The 20354-nt window shown below is 39.8% G+C and overlaps 1 protein-coding gene across 5 annotated transcripts in view; it reads right to left on the reverse strand.

Annotated features, from left to right (window-relative positions):
* Positions 1-2155: 2155 nt before the first annotated feature.
* The window catches only part of LOC116732832 (nuclear factor 1 B-type-like), a 93152-nt gene continuing 74953 nt past the window's right edge, over positions 2156-20354 (reverse strand). For 4 of the 5 annotated variants that reach the window (XM_032583340.1, XM_032583341.1, XM_032583338.1 and 1 more), the window contains 4 exons: positions 18553-18691; positions 17290-17372; positions 11848-11936; positions 2156-5174 (listed from right to left, as the gene is read on the reverse strand). In XM_032583340.1, coding sequence (XP_032439231.1) covers positions 5042-5174; positions 11848-11936; positions 17290-17372; positions 18553-18691 — 444 coding nt within the window. In that variant the 3' untranslated portion in view covers positions 2156-5041. The remainder of the gene's footprint in view (positions 5175-11847; positions 11937-17289; positions 17373-18552; positions 18692-20354) is intronic. The other variant, XM_032583342.1, reaches the window with a different exon arrangement.

A 20354-nucleotide genomic window follows, 5' to 3' on the forward strand; every position in this document is an offset into this window, starting at 1 on the left:
CCCCATCCCAACCCCCCAGAAATGAAGATTTACAAATACAATCTTCAAGAGAAGAGCTCCCCAGAAAAGTTTACAGTGTACAAACTCCTGTCCTACGGCAGGATGTTAAAAAGAAAAACAAAAAATGTTTTATTTACTTGAACAAAAAGACCCTCATCTTCTTATTTCGTGTACCGTCGGAGGCACTCGATCTCAGAACGTCCAGCTCACAAACAACACAGCCGCTCTCGCCTTGCATGCACACTTCAGCTGCAGAGGCAGAGTTTAACCCCCAGCGGACCGCAGCCAGCAACACGATCAGGATATTTACCTTTATGTACAGTCTCCCGATTTTACCAAACACTGACAGTACAGTGACCCTTACACACACACACACCCCGCACACAAACACCCCTGGGGACAATGCACTTCAGTGGGTCTCTGATGGCCGAAGGCTGCAAAGCACTTTTTCTTTTTAAAAAGAAAAATAAAACAAAAAAAGACAGAACAGTGCACATAGAACGGGGTGACTTTTTCAAAATTAATATATATATTTTTTGATCTGCATAATAAATCCGGGTGAAGACGAAGAGCTTGAGCTTGACTTGAGGATCATTTTGTTGCTGCTCACACCAGAGAGCGCTCGGGAAAATTTCGCCCCTCAGAAAAGGAAATATTTCTTTCACGATTGTAGGGAAAGAGTGCAAAAGAGCTGCTTTTTCTCTGAGAGAAAACTCTGATTTCTACATTAACGACTGTATTATGATTGATATACATAATGCCCTGTAATATGCCTGAGAGGTTTAGATTGAGACTTCTGAACACTGCACGGGGAAGAAGATGATTGCCTATGTGCTCTATTTAAGTGCTATATATTTTTCCTTATCTAGTGGATTCTATTTAAGCTTCTAGTCGGCCATTAAAACAACATTCTTCTCTAGTCCAATAATTACTTTAACACACTTTTACTGGTTCTGCAAGGGGGAGTATGTGTGTTTATATACATTTATACAAATCTACTAAGTATAAAATACTCTCTAAAGGCTTGCCTGAGCCTGTCTGGAACTGATTTGGACAGGTCTCACTAGCATTAGTTGGTGTGTGATTGTTGCGCAGGTCACAGGCCACTTAGCTGATGTGTTCGTTAAGGCATCTATTCGGGAATTGCATTCGGCTGACGTCTCCCGAGAAAAAAAGAGAGCAAGAGGGCCTGGCTGAAGCCCTCCGGGATCTGAGACCGACCGGGATTCTACGAGAAAAAAAATGATCTCCTACAATGATTGTCGTGCTCAAGTCAAGCCGTCTCTCCTGTAAAATATATGAGCTCCTTTCGAAAGGTTACATGCTAGCACCCCAGGTGGAAAGTTGAAAGAAAGAGTCACGGTTAGGCATGGGCCGGTGTGGGTTTGAGTGAAAACACCACGGTGGCTACGGCATTTACAGGGACATTTAAAAGCAACATGACTGCTTTTATAGAAAACAAAAGAAAGAATTATTCTTGCTGCCGCCAAAACAATTTAACATATAGATTATTGCAGCTATAAAGTTGTCAATAAAATGTATTTATTATTTTGATTTTGATATGTGGACTTAAGCAAAAATTGAGAAAAATCCTGCAGTAAACTTATTAGTTTACAAGTAGACGACTGTATTGCAGCAAATGTTACACCCAAGGCAAGGAGTAGAGCTAGCTAACATTAGCTATTAAATTAGGCAAGGAGTAGAGCTAGCTAATGTTAAGAAAATAATTATTGTTTGGTGCTTAATACAGCTAATCCACGACATGTGTAACAGTTATATACAATACTCTTATTTGTGTCAGTTCTTTGTCTATTTTGTTAAATATAACAAATTACTTTCTTTCTTTTGAGTTATCACTAACAATAGCTATTAAATTAGGCAAGGAGTAGAGCTAGCTAACATTAGCTATTAAATTAGGCAAGGAGTAGAGCTAGCTAACAATAGCTAGTAAATTAAGCTAGGAGTAGAGCTAGCTAACAATAGCTAGTAAATTAGGCGAGGAGTATAGCTAGCTAACATTAGCTAGTAAATTAGTCAGATCATCAGCGTATGGTTTTTCAATTGTAGTTTTATAATTGACTTACTTTAAAGGTAATTGGGGAACTATTATGTTTTACTGTCTCATGTTTTAAAATTGTTTCTAAACAGCTGAATTTTTCTCTGTAAATGTAGCATCCTTTATTCAGCTACCTACTAATTAAGCATTATTTTTATGCGCAGACATAGGCAAAAATATATATAAAAAAACATACTCTAATTTTACCAGTAGTTTTAGTGTTTAATGCACAGACTATCAAACATTTCCATCAATGTCTGAAACCACTTTCGGAGCATTGTAGGCTATTATTAGCAAGTTAATTCATCGGGCTACATCCTGCACGTGTCGGAATGAAGTGACAGGTGGGTAGTCCTTTAGTTACCATTTCATGAGTTTTTGGACAACTGGAAATATTTTCAAACAGCCTAATTTATGTTTTTTGTAGGTACAGTAAAGGTATTTTAGATTTTATTTTCTAGTTAACCAGCTGTGAAGGGATAGCGACAGTGCTGCTTCTTACAGATGGAGAAAAACTGATTTTAATTCTTGTTAAGACGTTTCAAACTTTCAAAAGCGGTTAGTGAAAATTTTTAAAAACTTCAAGTAGCTCGATATGGCTAACCGACCCATGCCTAGTCACAGCAGACTAATTAGTGACTTTGCAGCCGTAGTAAGACCTACATAGGGTGAATTCTAATGTTTTTTATACATACTTCTAAAAAAATTCACCCTTTTCCAAAAAAATATATTACACTGAAACATGTCTGACTGTCATTCGGTAGATGCTGGAGAAAACAAGGAAAAAAAAAAAAAAAAAATCAGACCTTGCCTTACACTGCATAGAAAGCAGTCCCCACTTTGGTCAATAAAAAAAAAAAAAAAAAAAAGGAAACACCCACAACAACAACAACAACATCATCAACAACAACAACAGCGACGGACAACAACATCAACAAAATAAATGCATTACCATATTTTCTATCTCCAAACTAGCCTCTAATAATTGACACATCTATAAGCACTACCTACATAGGCAAAACTTGGTATTGCATAATTTTCATATTTCTGAATTCCACCCTCCACAATAGTAACGGGAAGATGAAGGAAATGAGCATTGAAGATAAGAGAGAAAACAAAAAGATGAAAGGTTATCAGAAAAACCACCAAAATACTGGAAAAAAACCAAATGCTGGTAGATTACAAACTTTAAAACAGCAACTATACACAGCCTTGATATGCAATGTAACTGTGAGATAGAGTAGTACATGAAGTTAAAAATCAACAATTTCATTCAAAGTACAAAACAATTCTTATCATAAAAATGTTAATTTTTTTTCTCTCTCTATAATGATAAATGCAGCAAAAACAACTGTAGTGACGTCTCTATATTCAAAGGCAAGGCACGTAATGTGGACTATATGTCGTCGTGCAAAATTAGGAGTATCGGAGAGATTTTTTTTTTCTCGTGTGTGTGTGTGTGTGTGTATATATATATATATATATATATATGCGTGTGTGTGTTGTCTGGACTGGAGGGGCAACAGCTGCGGGATTGCCATGCAGAGATCTTGATTTCGGGGATATGCCACCACCTGGATTCATAATTTCAGTTTTCACCCTCTTCCACTTTAGAGTTTGCCTTGCACAAGCTGTAGCTTTACCCATGAAGATTACAGTACATTTGCATGGATAATAACTGTACACATAAGCTTTATAAGCTGACGGCCAAATACTTTTTAATTGAAACAAAATGTCTCTTTCACGCACACTTTGTGTGTGTGTAATTTCTCGACTTATTTTAGATTGTTTAAGAAAAAAGAAATTGCCCATCGTGATGGGAAGTGCTCAGATCAGATTAAGTGCTGTTTTTTTTTTTTTCTGTTGCACAGGTAGCTTTATGCTTGTCTTCAAACTGCCTTTCACACTTTTTACTCATGCGAAGAGATGGATATGTGGCTGAAATCATATTCTTAAACATTTAATAACTATCCCCCTTCCTTTAGAGTCTTAGGGCAGTCAGACTGATAGCTTCCCTTCAAAAAAAATTCAATTGCACTTGCCTCTGTCGCAAATTTTTTCTTTTTTTCTTCCTCTTTTATTATTACATTCCTTTTGAAAAGGACTTGCGAGTCGTTTTTCTTCTTTATTTTTTAGGAGGGGTCCAATGTCAAGCTGTTAGCATTTAGTGTTTTTTTTTTTTAAAAAAAACTGCATCGAGAGTTCTCAACTCTCCCCATAAGTGTTTACATTAGTTCTTGAAATAAGTAGCAGTAAAGAAACAAAGTCAACACATTTTTTTTTCCTTAAAAACAAAGAGTCGTATCACAGTAAACTGAAATCAAACGGAAGAAAAAAAAAACACTCTGAATTCACAATTTTTTTTTTTTTTTTTTGTTCCTACGGTGTACACAGTGAATCGTTCGTTCGTTCAGAGTCTCTTAGCCATCCACCAGGCAGGGATGTATCTGCAGACCCCCCCTCGGTTGACTGTGTGTGTGTGTGTGTGTGTGTTGCGAGGCGTTCAAAATGGTTTTCACCTTCCTCTGACGTTGAACAATAAGTAGGAATTACTGCCAAGAGTCTAGAGTGTCATGCAATTAAACATTAAGGCATCTATACATCACAGTATTCAGATGGATTGAAAAAAGTTCTGCAAACGCAACAACTGACTGGTGGGTGGGTGGATGTGTGCGAGGAGACATCAGACCTGAAGCTTTTCTTCCTTCCTCTGAGCCGTCCACTCATCATCTTTACTTCAGGGCCATTGTCCATCATCATCATCATCATCAGGATGAGGAGGAGGAGTGGGAGCGGGGAGGTGGAAGAGGTGAGACTGGGGGGGTCGGGAGGTCGAAGGTGAGGAGATTGATGAGGAGGGGGTTTATGCAGCACCTGCTGCTTTGCTGGTTTCATCCATGGCTGCAGACACCTGTAGTGCTAGCTCTGCCCCACACTTCCACCCTGGGTGGGGGGAGGGCAGAGGTGGGTCAAGCCTCGATGAGCTCAGTTCCCGGACTCGGCGGGGACCAGCGGTTCACCAATGATGTTTATGCTGTAGTTCTGGTGGACATTTGTTGGCAGAATCGGAGTCCCGTTCGACACTTGGAATGGAACTAAGCTCGCCCAGGTACCAGGACTGGAAAAAGAAAACACACAAAAAGACACAGAAATAATGGTTAGCGACATGCTGGGAGCTTTCTCCTTTTTGCAGATTAATGCAGTTATTATGAACATGAGGAACCAAAAACAAGAAATTAACAAATCCTTTTAATTATTTTCCAGGGAAAGGTGAAGTGACTCAAGTTTTCTCCAGCTCAGTGGCGCATTGAGTAACGCAGGGCATTGCCGGTCAGCTGGCTGATAGAAGAATGCTATGTTTGTCACTCGCTTCTTCTTTTCAAGAAAAAAATAACTTTGCTAACAGGGCTGCATGTTATTACAAAATCATGCAGAAACCACATTAATAATAAAACTTTTGCTCCATATTTTGCTCACTATTTTTCTTTCGCTTATTGTTGTGGGCATCTACTGCAAGGAGACGACATCCAACAAGCTGAAAGTCGCACTGGCGTGAAAAATATGAACCCCTGATAGCTTAAATGTTGTAGCCAACAGCTACTGCATTCCTAACAACTCTAAAATTATAATGTAGAGTCGTCACAACACCAATGTTGTCTTAGCGGCTACTACAAAAATGTAGCTCGAATCGACATAGGGGAAAAAGTGCTTAATTTTTTCACAATGATTGATGTTAACTGAAGGAGCATTAGCTGAAGTAAATTGTTAAAAAAAAAAACAATAAAGAAGAGATGGAAACTAAAGGAGAGCCACAAATCTGACAATCAACTAGCAGATTTGTCTGTTAAGTAGCTAACTGCAGATAACTAACCAGTTGTGTTAGTTTATAAAAAGCGCAATGGGAAAATGTGTATATTGTGGAATAAGCACTTGAAAACTACTGCTAAATTTAGTATTTGTTGTATATTGGATTAATGTTCCACAATATTGTTACCGCAGTAATTAATAAGGAACATAAAGGTGGTAATGGTTGTTGCTTCCCTGTCCCTGCTGAAAACAACCATCCCCTCAGTATGATGCTGCTACCTCCAGGTTCCAGTGGCTATGGTGTGTTTAAGGTGCAGTGTCTGAATTTGTAGATACTCTTGACTATTACTGTGGCATGCTAACAATTAGCTGCTAACGATGCCAAGATTCAATTTTGTTACTTAGCTGCTATTTTAAACAATTTTTTCCAGTTTTTTATGAATTTGGAACACATTTAATGACCTCCACTACAAAATATATGAATTAGTTTCTAACAACATTCACTCAAATTGTCAGAACATTTAAAAAATTGACAGAAACACAAGGTGCTGTATCTGAATTTGTAGGTAGAAGGCTAACCAGTTGCCGCTAACGATGCTAAATTTAGATTTTGCTACTTAGTGTGCTATTTCAAACGATTTTTTAAAGTTTCTTTATGAATCTGGAAACATTTAACCACCTCCAATACAAAATATGTCTATCAATTTCTAAAAATATCCACTCAAATTGTCAGAATGCTAAAAGAGATACTTTTTAGCGTTAGAACCGCTTTAATTGTTGAGTGTAGGTTTTAGACTACACTGAAACCTCGTCTCTTCTCTCTCCAATCATGTTACTGCTTTCATACTGTGTCATATACATACTGTGTTTTATGTATATATATATATATATACAGTACAGACCAAAAGTTTGGACACACCTTCTAATTCAATGGGTTTTCTTTATTTTCATGACTATTTATAAGGCAATAAATCCCACTTATTAACCGGACAGGGCACACCTATGAAGTGAAAACCATTTCAGGTGACTACCTCTTGAAGCTCATCAAGAAAATGCAGAGTGTGTGCAAAGCAGTAATCACAGCAAAAGGTTGCTACTTTGAAGAAACTAGAATATAAGGGGTATTTTCAGTTGTTTTACACTTTTTTGTTTAGTGCATATTTCCACATGTGTTATTCATAGTTTTGATGCCTTCAGTGTGAATCTACAATGTGAATAGTCATGAAAATAAAGGAAACTCATTGAATTAATAGGTGTGTCCAAACTTTTGGTCTGTACTGTATATATAAACGCAGTATTTTTACTAATACCGTGAGAATCGCATACTAAGACATGTGACACGACTGGTTTGAACTAAGCGGAGGTGATCCCGGATCATGTGAGAGGGTCGTGACGCAGCGCCCGCTCCTCTGCACAGTAGAAGAGGGGGTTAAAAAAAGGAGAGTGGGGGTCTGTGCACAAAGCTGCCCCATCCCTATTCATCTCACGCTAATGGCAAAACAACACGGTGATTGTTCCTGGGGAGCAACGGTGCTAACTGAAAACGCGAGCGGGAACAAGCGGCATGTTGTTCCCGAGGGGTGCTGCGCTGCGTAGATGTCAGATAATTAGCCCCCCCTGTTCTCCTCCTCGTCCTCTTTACTCTCCTTTTCTTCCTCAGTGTGCACCAACGCGTCACCCTCGCCTCGGATGAGAATACCTGCGACGCAGATTTCAAGTAAAAAGAGTGAAATGTTTAAGGAGTGTGGAGAGAGAGAGAGAGAGTCTCATGAAAAGCAACTCTTCAGCCTGTCTGAGTTTCACACCAACCACTAGCCGCAGTTGTTGCGCTTAAAACAAAGAAAGTGCAAATTTAATTCACCTCGGGGCGTGAAAACACCAGCTGCCTGAACGATGAAGTGAAAAGACGGGAACGAGAAAGCAGCGGAGATGTGTTCACAACAAAAGCAAAAATCACAAGAGCTCTGTTACATTCCAGCTCGCAAAGAGTTAAATAAAAAAAGACTTGAAGGCTAATCCTCTAACAGTTTTTCTTTTTTCCTGGCCGACCAGCTCTTCTACTCCTGCTTTCTTCCCTCCCTCCTTCCCTCTCTCCTCCAGCCCTGCCAAAAATCATCGGACAGGAAACGAGGGATTAAATTTTTCCTACCTTGCCAAACAAAGAGAGCACAGAGCGGGCCAGGGGGCTGCAGCTCTCTCTCTCTCTCTCTCACCCTGTTTCTCTTTCCTTATGAAACTTCTTTAATGTAATGGCTTACATTAATACAGGGGTGGGGGAGACCACACAGCTACAAAAGGGCACTTGCGGGTCTTTGTGTGCAAATCGTTCTTAATCTCATTAAAATCGATGGCTGTCAGGCCGTATCTGCGTCCTATAAACCAAAAGCTACGCCGCTCCTCCTCCGAGGCTTGCGCAGCACTTTGCAAAAGTGTTCATACCGCCTAAACTTTGACAGATTCCATCAAGTTAAATCCACAAAACTTCAGGATCTGGCGTGTGCAGGCCATGGAGGCCGGGTTTCAAAATACTCCACACGTAAAATAATCTCCAAACGTTTGGGGTTAATGTAAAAGTTTGCAGAACCACTTGTAGCTGCTATTGCAAATCTCTTGGAGCGTGTCTTTTCCTAATTATCTATATATTTTTTATATAATACTCTCCTTTGGAAAATAGCTGGACTTTGACTAGGTCATTCTAACAGCTGTGGCTGTACATTTAGGCTCATCCTTCTGGAAGGTGAACCTCTTCCCATGTCTCAGGTGTTTTTTGCAGGTGTATTAACTCCAGCATGATACTGCCACCACCGTGTTTCCCTATGATGCTGGTGGTGTGTTCAAGGCGATGTGCAGTGTTATTTTAATTCCATTTACAGCATTTTGCATGTTTTTTACCCAGAGCACCTTCTTCCCCTACATGGCTTCTGGGAACTTGTAATGCCGTAGCCTTTGGGGTTTTACTCTTGCCAAATGTCTCTAATGTTCACCAACAAACCTCTGAAACCTTCAAAGAAAAGCTGGATTTAAAATATGATTAAATAACCAAAAAAAAAAATCACAATTCACTAATTATGTTCAAAAGGCAACACAAGATTTTCGCTGGCGTGGTGTGGGCTTGTACAAATGCACACCACACTTTTCAGATTTGCTTGTATCGTCTTGCACTATTTACAGTCATGCACGTCTTTGTGGTGGTTTGCCACAGAATATACACTGAGGTTTGTGGCTGCAAGATGATGACATGTTGAAAAGTTCAAGAGGTGACTTAGCTTGAATGGGCTTAAAATAAATGCTGAGTAACTAGGAGGGGGAAAAAAAGGACACAGAAAATGACGGGTTTGCTAAGTTGCTCCCAGTTTATTGCAGTTCACGATATTATGCGATATGTAAGCTATTCCTGCACTCAAGCAACCCGACCTCCATGTTTGCGTTTCCTCAGGTAACCTTTAAGACAGCCTAACTAACTCGCCGTTCCCAAACCTCGCAAAGCACAGCCCGGCCGTACAGCGTGCTTCGTTTAAGGATTAGCTCACTAAATTAGATTATCTAATGGCATCTTAATGGATTGCTGACCCATTTCCTGCACAATGGCAACATGCGAGTCTGGCAGCCTTTTCAATTTGGACGCTACGGTGCTGGAGAGACGCGCTTCAGTTTAAAGGGCGACACAGATAAAAGAGAGATCCGATGGATTCCAGCTCCATGGGCTGGACAGCTAAACAGAGGACAGATTTGTCCTCATTACTGTACTGTACAGTCACATGGAGTGTGAGTGGAAATAAAAAAGAGCAGGCATGTCTCTCTGCTACCTCTACCCACCTATTAAGAGGCCTGTTAAGGGGGTCTGTGCTGCGTGCATTTGTGTTTATAACTTCACCAAATGCAAACTGACCTGTACACACACTCACACACACACGCGCCTGCACACGGATAGGTCTGCACATCCAGGGGAAAAGGAGGTACAGGCAAACAGGAAAAGGCTTAGCTCAGCTCTCGCCTGCTCTGCCATGCTGAAAACGATTCAGGATTTCTTCCCCCCCCCCCCCCCCCCCCCCCCCCCCCCCCCCCCCCCCCAAGAGAGGAGAGAGAAACACAATGTGGAAACAAGATGGAGGAGGTGATCTGTACCTTTAAGTTGAACACAACAGAGCATTGGGTCAAGATGAAGCAAAGACCAGATAATTCCTGCATGGCTGCCGTTATGTACCTGAAACGAAGCTTTTTTTGTTTAAAAAGGAGGAAAAAAAATCTTGCAAAATTATTACATTGCATGATTTCTCCTTGCCGTTTCATTGCAGAAACACTAATGCTGAATTTTAATTATTCTCTGTGTAAATTGAGAATGTTCTTAAAGGGATTCTGCACCAAACAAATATTAAAACATTGGACCCCCCCCAGTTCATTAAATGGAGTAATCTCAAAACTTTCCACATTAGCGGTCGGTAAACACACCAACCATTATAAGTCCACCACAAATCAAATAAGGGTTTGGGACAGTCAGTGCCAGCAGTGTTTATTGTGGCACCTGATGGACATGCGTGAAAACCCTTAAAATAAATCAACCTTCTAACACTAAAGCGTCATTTCACGCTTAAAATAAGGAGGAGGGGAAAATAAGGTAAGATAGAATCATTTCACTTTGCAGGTTTTCTGTAGGATTAAGATCTGATGGCTGAAATGGCTATTGCAAATTATTGATTTTGTGTCTGATGAACCAATTCCTGTCTTGATTTGGCCTTAAGCTTTGGTTGAAACACTCTATAATGATCAGGCTGTAAACCACGGGAAAACAGCCACAGCGTTTTTGTCAAAAAGTTTCATGTTTCAAAGAGTTTATTTTAACTTTTACTCTAATTCCATGGATTTAGGAAGAGAAATGGGCCCACAGCATCACTCATCCTCCACCATGCATTGAGAGTGGCAATGTGGTGCTTTTCTACACCCTCATTCTTGCTTTACATTAAACTTGGAGCCTCTGTCGCCCCTGTCGTTTACCTTTGTAATGGTAGGATGAAAAGTTAGCAGACGCTTTTAAACATTTGCTAAGCAGAGCTGGTGACGGTAAGATGCTTTTTTCCTTTGCTGCAGTTCTCTTGAATAGATTTGTTTTGGGAGATTTTGTTTAAGTCACACAGAATGAGAATCTCAGATGTCTGATCAACTTAAAAAATGTGATTCTAAATTTTAAAAGGCTTCACTTACATTTTATGGACTCAGATAAACGCTGAATGGCTGAGTTAGATAAAAAAACTCAGTTAAGATGTTTCTTAATTCAGGATTTTATTCCCACTTAGTAAATGAAGTCAAATTAAATGTTGGATTTAAAAAAAGAAGAGAGATTAAGCTACGGTAATAAAATGATTACTATATTTAAAGGTTGTTTTTTTTTTACACATCTTTAGCGGGAGTCCCACTAATTCCTGTTGGATTCGAACCAAAGGTACTCCCATTTGGCTTGATTGAGGTAGTCTCCAACCAAGGAACATGGAGTACTTTTTGTCTTTTATGGTCGATGATTGCTGCAATTGCTTTTATAACTAAAGTAAAGTCTACACAGGTGAGTTTGCATGTGTTGCAGTGGAAATGATCAGCCCAGACCTCAAAGAAAACTGGAAATGTTTATCGCCGGTAAAAGCCTGAGCAATGCATTTCTAAACATGACTTAGCAAAGCAGAAAACGCTTCATAATTGCAAGGGAAGTGCTTAAGTCAGAATAAAGGGGAGAAAAGAACAAAAAGGAGGGAGTGAAACACTTAAAAAAAAAAGGCAATAACTTTAAAAGATTTTTCATCAAAGAAATGCATGGAGTAATTGCGGCATTAATAGGAGCCGCAACTCATGTGCGAGAACATCGCTTTCTTAAATGTTTTATATGAGGATGTCAAAAAATAAAGAGCAGACATTAAATTTTAAAAGGGCAAAAGTGTAAATACATGTGATGTGTGAGACAGAAGGGAGACGGCAGATGAAAAGAACGAAAAGGTTACCTTTGCCAAGCAATCCCCAAAGTGTCGTCAGTGGCACTGGGGCCATAATGCCTGCCGTTTTGAGTCACGCTCCAGTCACACTTCCTCAGCTGTCAATTGAAACCTAGCGGTCAGATCACTGGGCCAAGACAACTTCCACTTCAGATTACACTACAACTCAACACTGTATACACACATCGCATGCAGGACAAGGGCAGGACCTCAGAACGGGCCCGAAATTTAAAACATATGTACTTGATGAACTGTAGTTTTCTTTCTATATATATGTAATTTGGTGTAGTAGGGGATTACAGTAAATTAAGAGCAGACATGAAGGGGGCGGGGGCATGCAGTTAGAGTTAGTGGCAGCAGCTAACCTGGAAGTTAAGAAAAACTTTACGTAGTTAGTTGGTTAGAGAATGTGAGTGGCATATATAAATAGTACCTTACAAAAGTATTCACGCTTTCTGAATTATTCCACATTTTGTCATGTCATAAACACAAACCTTGTTATTGGAATTTTACAACACAAAGTAGTGAGCAATGGTCAAATAGAAGGGAACTTATGCTTTGCTTTCATTTTGTTTTAAACAAATAAAAGTCTAAAGAATGAGATGTGAGTTTATATCGAGTCTAAATGTCACAGAATTTCAACCTGTTCCGGGTTTAATTCAGGGTTTTGCACATTAAGAGATTGAAACGGTCTCCCGTCTTTTATAAAATATCTCCACCTCAGTCAGATTTGATGGAGAGCCTTTGTGAACGTCCATTTTTAAGTCTTGACTGAATCGACACAGCATGATGCTTCCGCCGCTGTGTTTCAAGATGGAGGTGTTGCGTTCAGGTGTTAGTTTTCCGCTGTTCAGTTCTGCTTCCGTTTCAGATGACCTTATCACATTTTTCCACTTCTTATGATTCTCTCTCTAAGAGATTCTCTCTCACCAGAGGCTTTCTGCTTGTATCTTTTTCACGATAATCAGAAAATGCACCACTACACTGCAAAAACACGAAATCTTACCAAGTATTTTTGGTCTAGTTTCCAGTGCAAGTATCTAAATAAATTTGAAATAAGGGAAAACTGACTTACAGGTAAGTTTTCAGAAAGATACAGGAGCTTCTTTTAAGCGAATAATTCCTTAATGTTGCTTAAAAAAAGTATTTGTTCCACTGACGGATTATTTCACTTATAACAAAACATTTTCCCCACATTTTTACGTGAAATAATCTGGCAGTGGAACTAGTACCACTGACTTAAAATAACCTCCTATATCTTGCTGAAAAGCTACTTGCTAGTGTTTTTTTCTTATTTTAAGTGTACCAGGGTATTTGCATTGGAAACTAGACAAAAATACTTGGTGAAATTGTGTGTTTTTGCAGTGTAATAGTCCTCAGGATAAGAGATTCTCCATTTGGAGTTGTAGATCTGTGCAGCTCCTCCAGAGTTGTCAGGGGGCTCTTGGCTGCTTTTCTGATTACTGGCCAGCCTTTGATTTAAATTCATGTCCTGGTAGCTTTGCAGCTGCACCGTACACCTCCCAGTTTCAGACGATGGATTGAGATAAAAGTGAGAAGTCCAAACTTTTTTTAATTGTTTTATGCTCTTACTCTTTCTTTAAGCTTCTCCACAACTTTTCCCCTGATGTGTCGTCTGCTGTGCTCCTTGGTCTCCATGTTTGCTCACTAAAGTTCTGAGGCTTTCACAAAACAGCTGGACTCACACTGGAATTAATGTGGTTGCATGAGATTTTATTTAAGAGTGTCAAAGTGAAAGGGGCCAAACACAAAAATGCTCACCACAATTTTCCCTTCTATGCCACAATTATGCACCACTTTGTGTTGGTTTATCAGATAAAACTCCCCCCGCTCCCTCCCCCCCCCCAAAAAAACCATTTTATCTTGCGGTTGTCACAATGTGACCAAATGTGGAAAAGCTCCAGCTGCATGAGCGGTTTTGCAAAGCACTGCGTTTCATCTGCGCGCAGTCACTACGGGCTCCACCTGCTGAAGCCGTGCAACACGTTCGACTCATGCACCCCGTCGATAACCACCGCCTCACTGCAGAGCGCTCTCCCCGGTCTGGGACGGAGTGCGCATGCCCCCCAGCATGCAGACTTTATTTTTTCATTAGCTAACTGTTTTTATTGATTTGGGGTCACAGTGCAATGAAGTTAAACCACACACACAAACGCACGCACACGCGCACACACGCCCGCACTCACACGCCCGCACTCACACGTACTGCTAACCCTCCCTTTCCCCACTCTTTCTTCATCTTGCATTTCAAAACACGCCAACCTTACATACAGATTACAAATTACTGCAACATAAAAGCCACACACACAGACCTCGTCGTCTCCCCTGCATGCATTATGCGGCCGCACGTGTCTGCAATCCAGCTGAGAGCTATCCCTGCCAAACACCAACCTAACCTTGCCCTGTGGTCAACGCATTCATTTAGTAATGCATCGGGATAAAAAGTGCACCGTTAGCACTCTTTGTGCAGCGGCGGACGCTCTGCAGAGGCTCTTAAGAGAGATTTAATCAGAAAGACGCTGAATATTCAGAGCCATTTGCAGCGGTCAAGATATGTGCTCTTGGTTTTTTCTTTTTTTTCTCTCTCTCTTAGCACCTGGACAGCTTAATTCTTCTATTCAGGGAGACGTTTCTCTACATCCTCAGTCTGTTACTGAGCTAAACGTGAGACAGCAGCAGTGAAAACTGAAATTTGTCCCTTTAATCAACAGCTGCTGAGGAGAACTAAATCAGGACACAATGAGAAGTTGCTCCATTCAGAGTGTTTTTGTTTATCGAAGGTTGGGAAAGTGAACCCGCGCCCCTCTCCATCCCCCACCGTCGTTCCCGCACTCTGGAGGCTTGACAATAGCTCGGAGAGGACATGCGGGCTGAGCCAGACGCTCCGTGCCCACCGCTCCTCGAGGGGCTCGCCATCTGTCCGCTGGCACCAACACATCAGAGCGGCGGCGCAGGGCAGCAGGGGAGAAGAAGAAGAAGAAGAAGGAGGAGGAAAAAAAAAAAAAAAAAGAAAAAGAAAGGGGGGGACGGAGCCGGGGAACGTTAGCAAACAGATGCGGGCAGATTGTGGATTAGGATCCTTCCTTAGATAATACCAAATGACATCTGATCACAGATCTCTCCCTGTGGAATGCTCCACGGTGGCATTCCCTCGAGGGGTTAACCAAGGCAGGAGATGAATGGAGGGGTTTTCACACGCTCGCTGCCTGCGACTCGTACAGCAGGTGTGATGTTGTTGTTTTGTTTTTGTTGTGGGTTTTTTTCTTTCTTCTGTCTTTAAGCCAAATGTGTCGTGTGTGTAATTTATCATTATCGTAAATTTTAAGGGCCCCCTTTAATTGTAAAACTCTTCCAATCTGTTTGTTTTAGAATAATTTAGCAATTCCAGCTCAAATAACAATAGTTTGAACAAATAACATGCGGCGCCTCTCCCATTTTGTCTCATTACTCTCACAAATGTCAAGGGATCTCAAAGTAACACATGATTGTGAATTGGAAGAATATTATTAATGTGTAATTTTAAAACGTAAAAGGATAAGATAATTTGTTATTAGTCCCACAAGTGGAAAATTTAAATGGACATGGCAAAGTAAGAGTAGAAATGAAAAATGAAAATCTGCTAAATAAAATCCAGAGCAACCAATTGTCTTGTAATTTAATCGCAGCATAAATCCAGCTGTTCTGTGAAGGCCTCGGAGGTCATCATGAAGACAAGAAGCTCCGCAGACAACTCAGAGATGAAGCTACGGAGAAGTTTAAAGTGTGGTAAGGTTCTTCAAAAAATACCCCAAGCTTTGAGCAGCTAAACATAACAGGCACAACTTTAAAGTTTGTGGTTGAAACATGACAAAATATGGCAAAGTCTGAGGAGTATGAATGCTTTTTGCAAGAAATATTATTTCATCCCAATTATTTTATTTTGAAATCTAAAAAAAAGGTCTTTGCGCAAATCTTTTAGATGTGAGCACAAATAAAGAGGAGAAGAGGCCCAGTGCTGCTCAGCGTTGCAACAAAACGCTCACAGTTTATCATCTCGAAGCGCAAAAACCTCATGGGCTTGACACAATAAACACACCACTGCCAGATGAAGACAATGACGGAGTATTTTGAGAAACTGTTTAGTCTTGAGAGACTTGGCTCTGATCGAGTCTCCTTTTTTTTTGTTGCCCCGAGGGGCCAAAGTCCAGGTCTTCAAATACAACCAAAACAGAAACAGACACAAGAAGACACAAGACGAGTCGCTGGGAAGGAAAAAACCTTCGGGAACACGAGCTAATAATCCTGAGGAAAGTTGTAATTGTCTCATTTTTAGGTATTTTCCAAACTGTGGTCAATAATACTGCTGCTGGATTTCTTTGGGGGATATTTATACATCTTGGCTGATTCGAGCTTTAAAATCTGGAGCGAGTCTGAGAGCAAATCGCTGGATGAAATTCAGCAGCTGCACTCGGATCGCTGCTGTGTTCTGAGCTCGCTTCATGCCCCACAAAAAACACGGCTACCAGAAAATGTGGAAGACAAACTGTACGACATCAGCCAAGTGATTCCTCCCTCTCCTCCTCCTCCTCCTCTCTCTCTTTTCCCGAGTGGAATAAAAGCGTCCCAAACCAGACTAAAAAACTAACATCTCCCCCTTTTGTCCCCCTCTATTTTAAATCAACATTTTTCAAAATCCCATGATAAATAAATAAAAGATGGAGAGAGACAGACAGTGAGAAAACAGAGGCCAGGTTTGTGATTTTTACGAAACATAAAGATCCGAGCCGGGGAGAAACCCGGCGATCATTATGTAGCCGTGTGCAGATGCATTCAATTAGTTGTGGTTGGAAAAGCCTTGGCCTCGGACCAGCTCTTTCAATAAGACACGGTGGAGGGGAGCAGCCTCTCTTTCTCGACCGAAAACGCCCCAAAACTGCAACGCATCTAACACACAAACACACACAAAGGGCTGCCACTTCTGTCCGAGGACATCCTACAGTAACACGACGGCACCTTTTTATTATCAGCTTGTAAATAAAGGGGGAAGTGTCTAAAGAAATGTGTAAAGGAAACAGAGGAGACAAGGAAGACAGTGACCCTTCACCTTTGTGTGTCTCTCTCTCTAAATGGAGCAAAAGATTTGATTTTCTTTTCTCTAAACTATCCTGTTAAATCGCAGCCACACTCTCTCACTGACAAAGTGTTTTTAAATATAAATCTTAACCTGTGCTAAGATGACATTAAAAAGAAAGGAAAAAATAGCTTGTTTGTTTTTAGCTTCATTAAACATCAACTGCGAAAGAAGCTGTTCTGCCAGTTTGTTCAGATCTGCTCTTTTTTTAAATATATATACAGTATGTATATATATATATATATCTTTCAGAAGTGGGGGATGAAAATAATCAGACTAAGAGGAACAGCTTAAAGCTGAAACAGAGAATAACAGCTCACCTGTTGCTGGTGGAGAAAGGCGGGATCTCTAGGGCTCAGGCCTACAAAACGATTAGACGTTGGTGTGCCAGGAGTTGAGTAGCCTGAGTGACGAGTTATCACAAAAAAAAGAGACAATTTTGGTCCAGTTAGCTTTGAATAAAAGTGAATTTGACATCATTAAATATCTGCCACCATAAACAGGAAGCACTACATAGAAAAAGAGCTGGGGGCGTCCCACAGGGCTCAGTTGTCAGACCACTTAGTTACTTTCAAGCACAACTTTCTAAAATAATTACATTTTAATAGGTTGTAAATAAAGTCTTTAGAGATGATATAGTTACAATAAGCTAAGAGAGAATAGCAACTGTTAGTGTGAGAAATATCAATAAAAAAACTACCAACACAAAAAAAAACAAGAGGAGACCAACAAGGCTCATTCATTGGCCCACTCTGATTCTTCAGTAATTCCAACAAACACTACATAAACTTGGAAAAATACCAATCTTATGTTTCTATTAAGGGTGTACCCTGCCTCTCGCCCGGAACGTTAGCAGGAGATAGACACCAGCACCCGTCCCGACCCACTGGGGACAGGGGTGCTGGAAGATAGATGGATGGATGGATGGATGGATGGATGGATGGATGGATGGATGGATGGATGGATGGATGGATGGATGTTTCTATTATAGATGTAATGTTTTCCCTATAAAAGTAAATGAATGCTTTTCATTTATTTTGTGTATTATAACATGTCCTTTAAATGTTATCACTGGAGCCATGTGAACAATTGTTGTATTTAGGAATGAGGAATAAAGTTTTTTTTCTGAACAAAAAAATGAAAATGAAATAGTAAATATAAAGTATTACAATAAAATTAAAATATTAATATTTATAATAATAATATATAAATGCATGAAAATAAAAAAATATATAAAAAGAACAAAAAACAATACCTACAAAAATATTTAAAAATAAAATATAATGCTCTTGCCACCTAAAAGTGTCACATTATAGGAAGTAAAAACAATTTAGTGCCAGATACGTATGTTAAATAGTACTGATGTTGTCAATACAAGCTTTTAGTCATCATTAATGTGATTTTTTTTTACTTCAGTCAGAAATTAAATCAGGACTTCTCAGATCTTTTGACCCATAAATATATGAATGTTGCAGTAGATAGTCCTTCATGAAAAACTCAAGGCAAAATCTTTTCAGTATATTCATAAATCATAAACTGGAACTGCTGCATGCAGTAGATGCCTGTACGCGGCGCCGGCCTACCTTCTGTTGATGTGGTGATGGGCTTGGTGTCGGGCATGGAAAGAGTGACGGGTCGCACCGGGCCGTGGTGCGGGGATGGAGCCAAAACCGGGGTGAAGTGGCCTGGGACCTTCCCAACCCCCTGACCACTGCTGTTAGGCTGCATGTGAGGCAGAGACAGACGGAGGGAGAGATAAAGAAATCACTTATGAAGAAGATTTTGCCCTCTAAGCCTTTTTTTGTCACACGTAAAAGTTTCAGATCTTTAGACAAGTATTATTAGGCAATTACTGGATTTTTAAATGATAATTTTATAAGAGGAAACAGGGACCCAAACCAATCTGGACTGGTGTGAAAAAGTAATCGCCCTCTTGTCAACTTGGGCATTAAAACAGAGGTGGGTAAAGTGGCGTAAAAGCAAAATATCAGATTTTTTTTCAAACCAGATTTGATTTCCCTTTATAATGGATTTTTTTTGTCTTGCTTTCTTTTCTAAAAATGTTCTGACAAATTACAGAAAATATTTCAATCATCCCTTCTGGGAGTTGCATGACAGTATAAGGGCTAGGCTATGAGATGTTTTTTGCTTAATTGCAAGAATATTGTCATAATATTAGCAAAGTAAAGATGCAATTATACCAGAAAAATGTCTTAAAATTATGAAGAAAAAAGTTGTTTTATTGAGAAAAAAGTTCTTTCTTTAAAACAGACTCAGCCGTTGCTCTATTGCTTCATAATTTGATGCTGATGTGTTAAAAGATTAAGTATCTTCTTATCTGTAAATGGACTATAACTTTACAAGGTGCTCAACGTTCCTTATTTTAATTTTTTTAAATGTTTTGCCAACGTTCTCATAAAACTACCACTTTATTCTGGTAATTAAACAATACTAGTACTCTGTCATAGAGCTGACCTGAAGTCAAAGTCCAAATAAATTGATGTTGCAAACAAGATGGACATGGAAACCCAAGGAGTGCATTGGTGGAAAAACATCCAGAGTTCCCAAAAAATTTTATCCTCACAAGCCAAAACTTTGATTAATCGATGAAGTTGATGCATCTCCCAGACCTTTCATAGCATTTTTTTGGACCGATGAGTTAAATTTTACCAGCTACATAAACAATTGTCACTGAAATATTATCTAAAACACAAACAGAAGCTGCCTGACAACATGAAGTAGGCATTAAGATCCCAAAAAGCATAATGTCTTTCATATTAATATTTTAGTGATCCCCAAGACTTCTGGGAAAAATATTCTGTCAACTGATGGGACAAGTGTGGAACTTTTTTGGAAAATGAGTAATTTGTTAAATCTGTTATAAAATATCTTTAAAAAAAAGACAATCAAATGACCAGGAAAACACGGTGGTGGTGGTGTGATTGTCGAGGAATGCTTTGCTGCTTTTGATCGAAGCATTAGGTCTTCTCTTTAGAAAACCAAAATCTGATTGAGATGCTGCTTTGCGTCCCTAAACATGCTGTTCATGGCTGAAAATCTTCCGGTACGCCCGAGTTAAAACAGTTCTGGAAAGAAGATTGGGCCAACATTCCTCCATAGGAATGTGAAAAACTCACCACCAGTTATTGTAAACACTTAACGGCAAGAGTGGCACAACCGGTTACAAAATGCAGCTTGTATTTCCTCAGGTCTAATATGCCTAATATGAAAATTAGTCTGATGGTATAAAACATTTAAGTGTGATGAAAAACAAAAGCGAAACCAAACAACGTCTTCACAGCTCCATGACTTGTTCTGCCTTCGTTTAGCCGATGATGCGCGGTGGAGCGGGATAAGACCTCAGAATCAAGAAGCTGTACCATAA

This window comes from Xiphophorus hellerii, chromosome 14 (genome assembly GCF_003331165.1).
Source record: "Xiphophorus hellerii strain 12219 chromosome 14, Xiphophorus_hellerii-4.1, whole genome shotgun sequence".
Taxonomy (NCBI): Eukaryota; Metazoa; Chordata; class Actinopteri; order Cyprinodontiformes; family Poeciliidae; genus Xiphophorus; species Xiphophorus hellerii.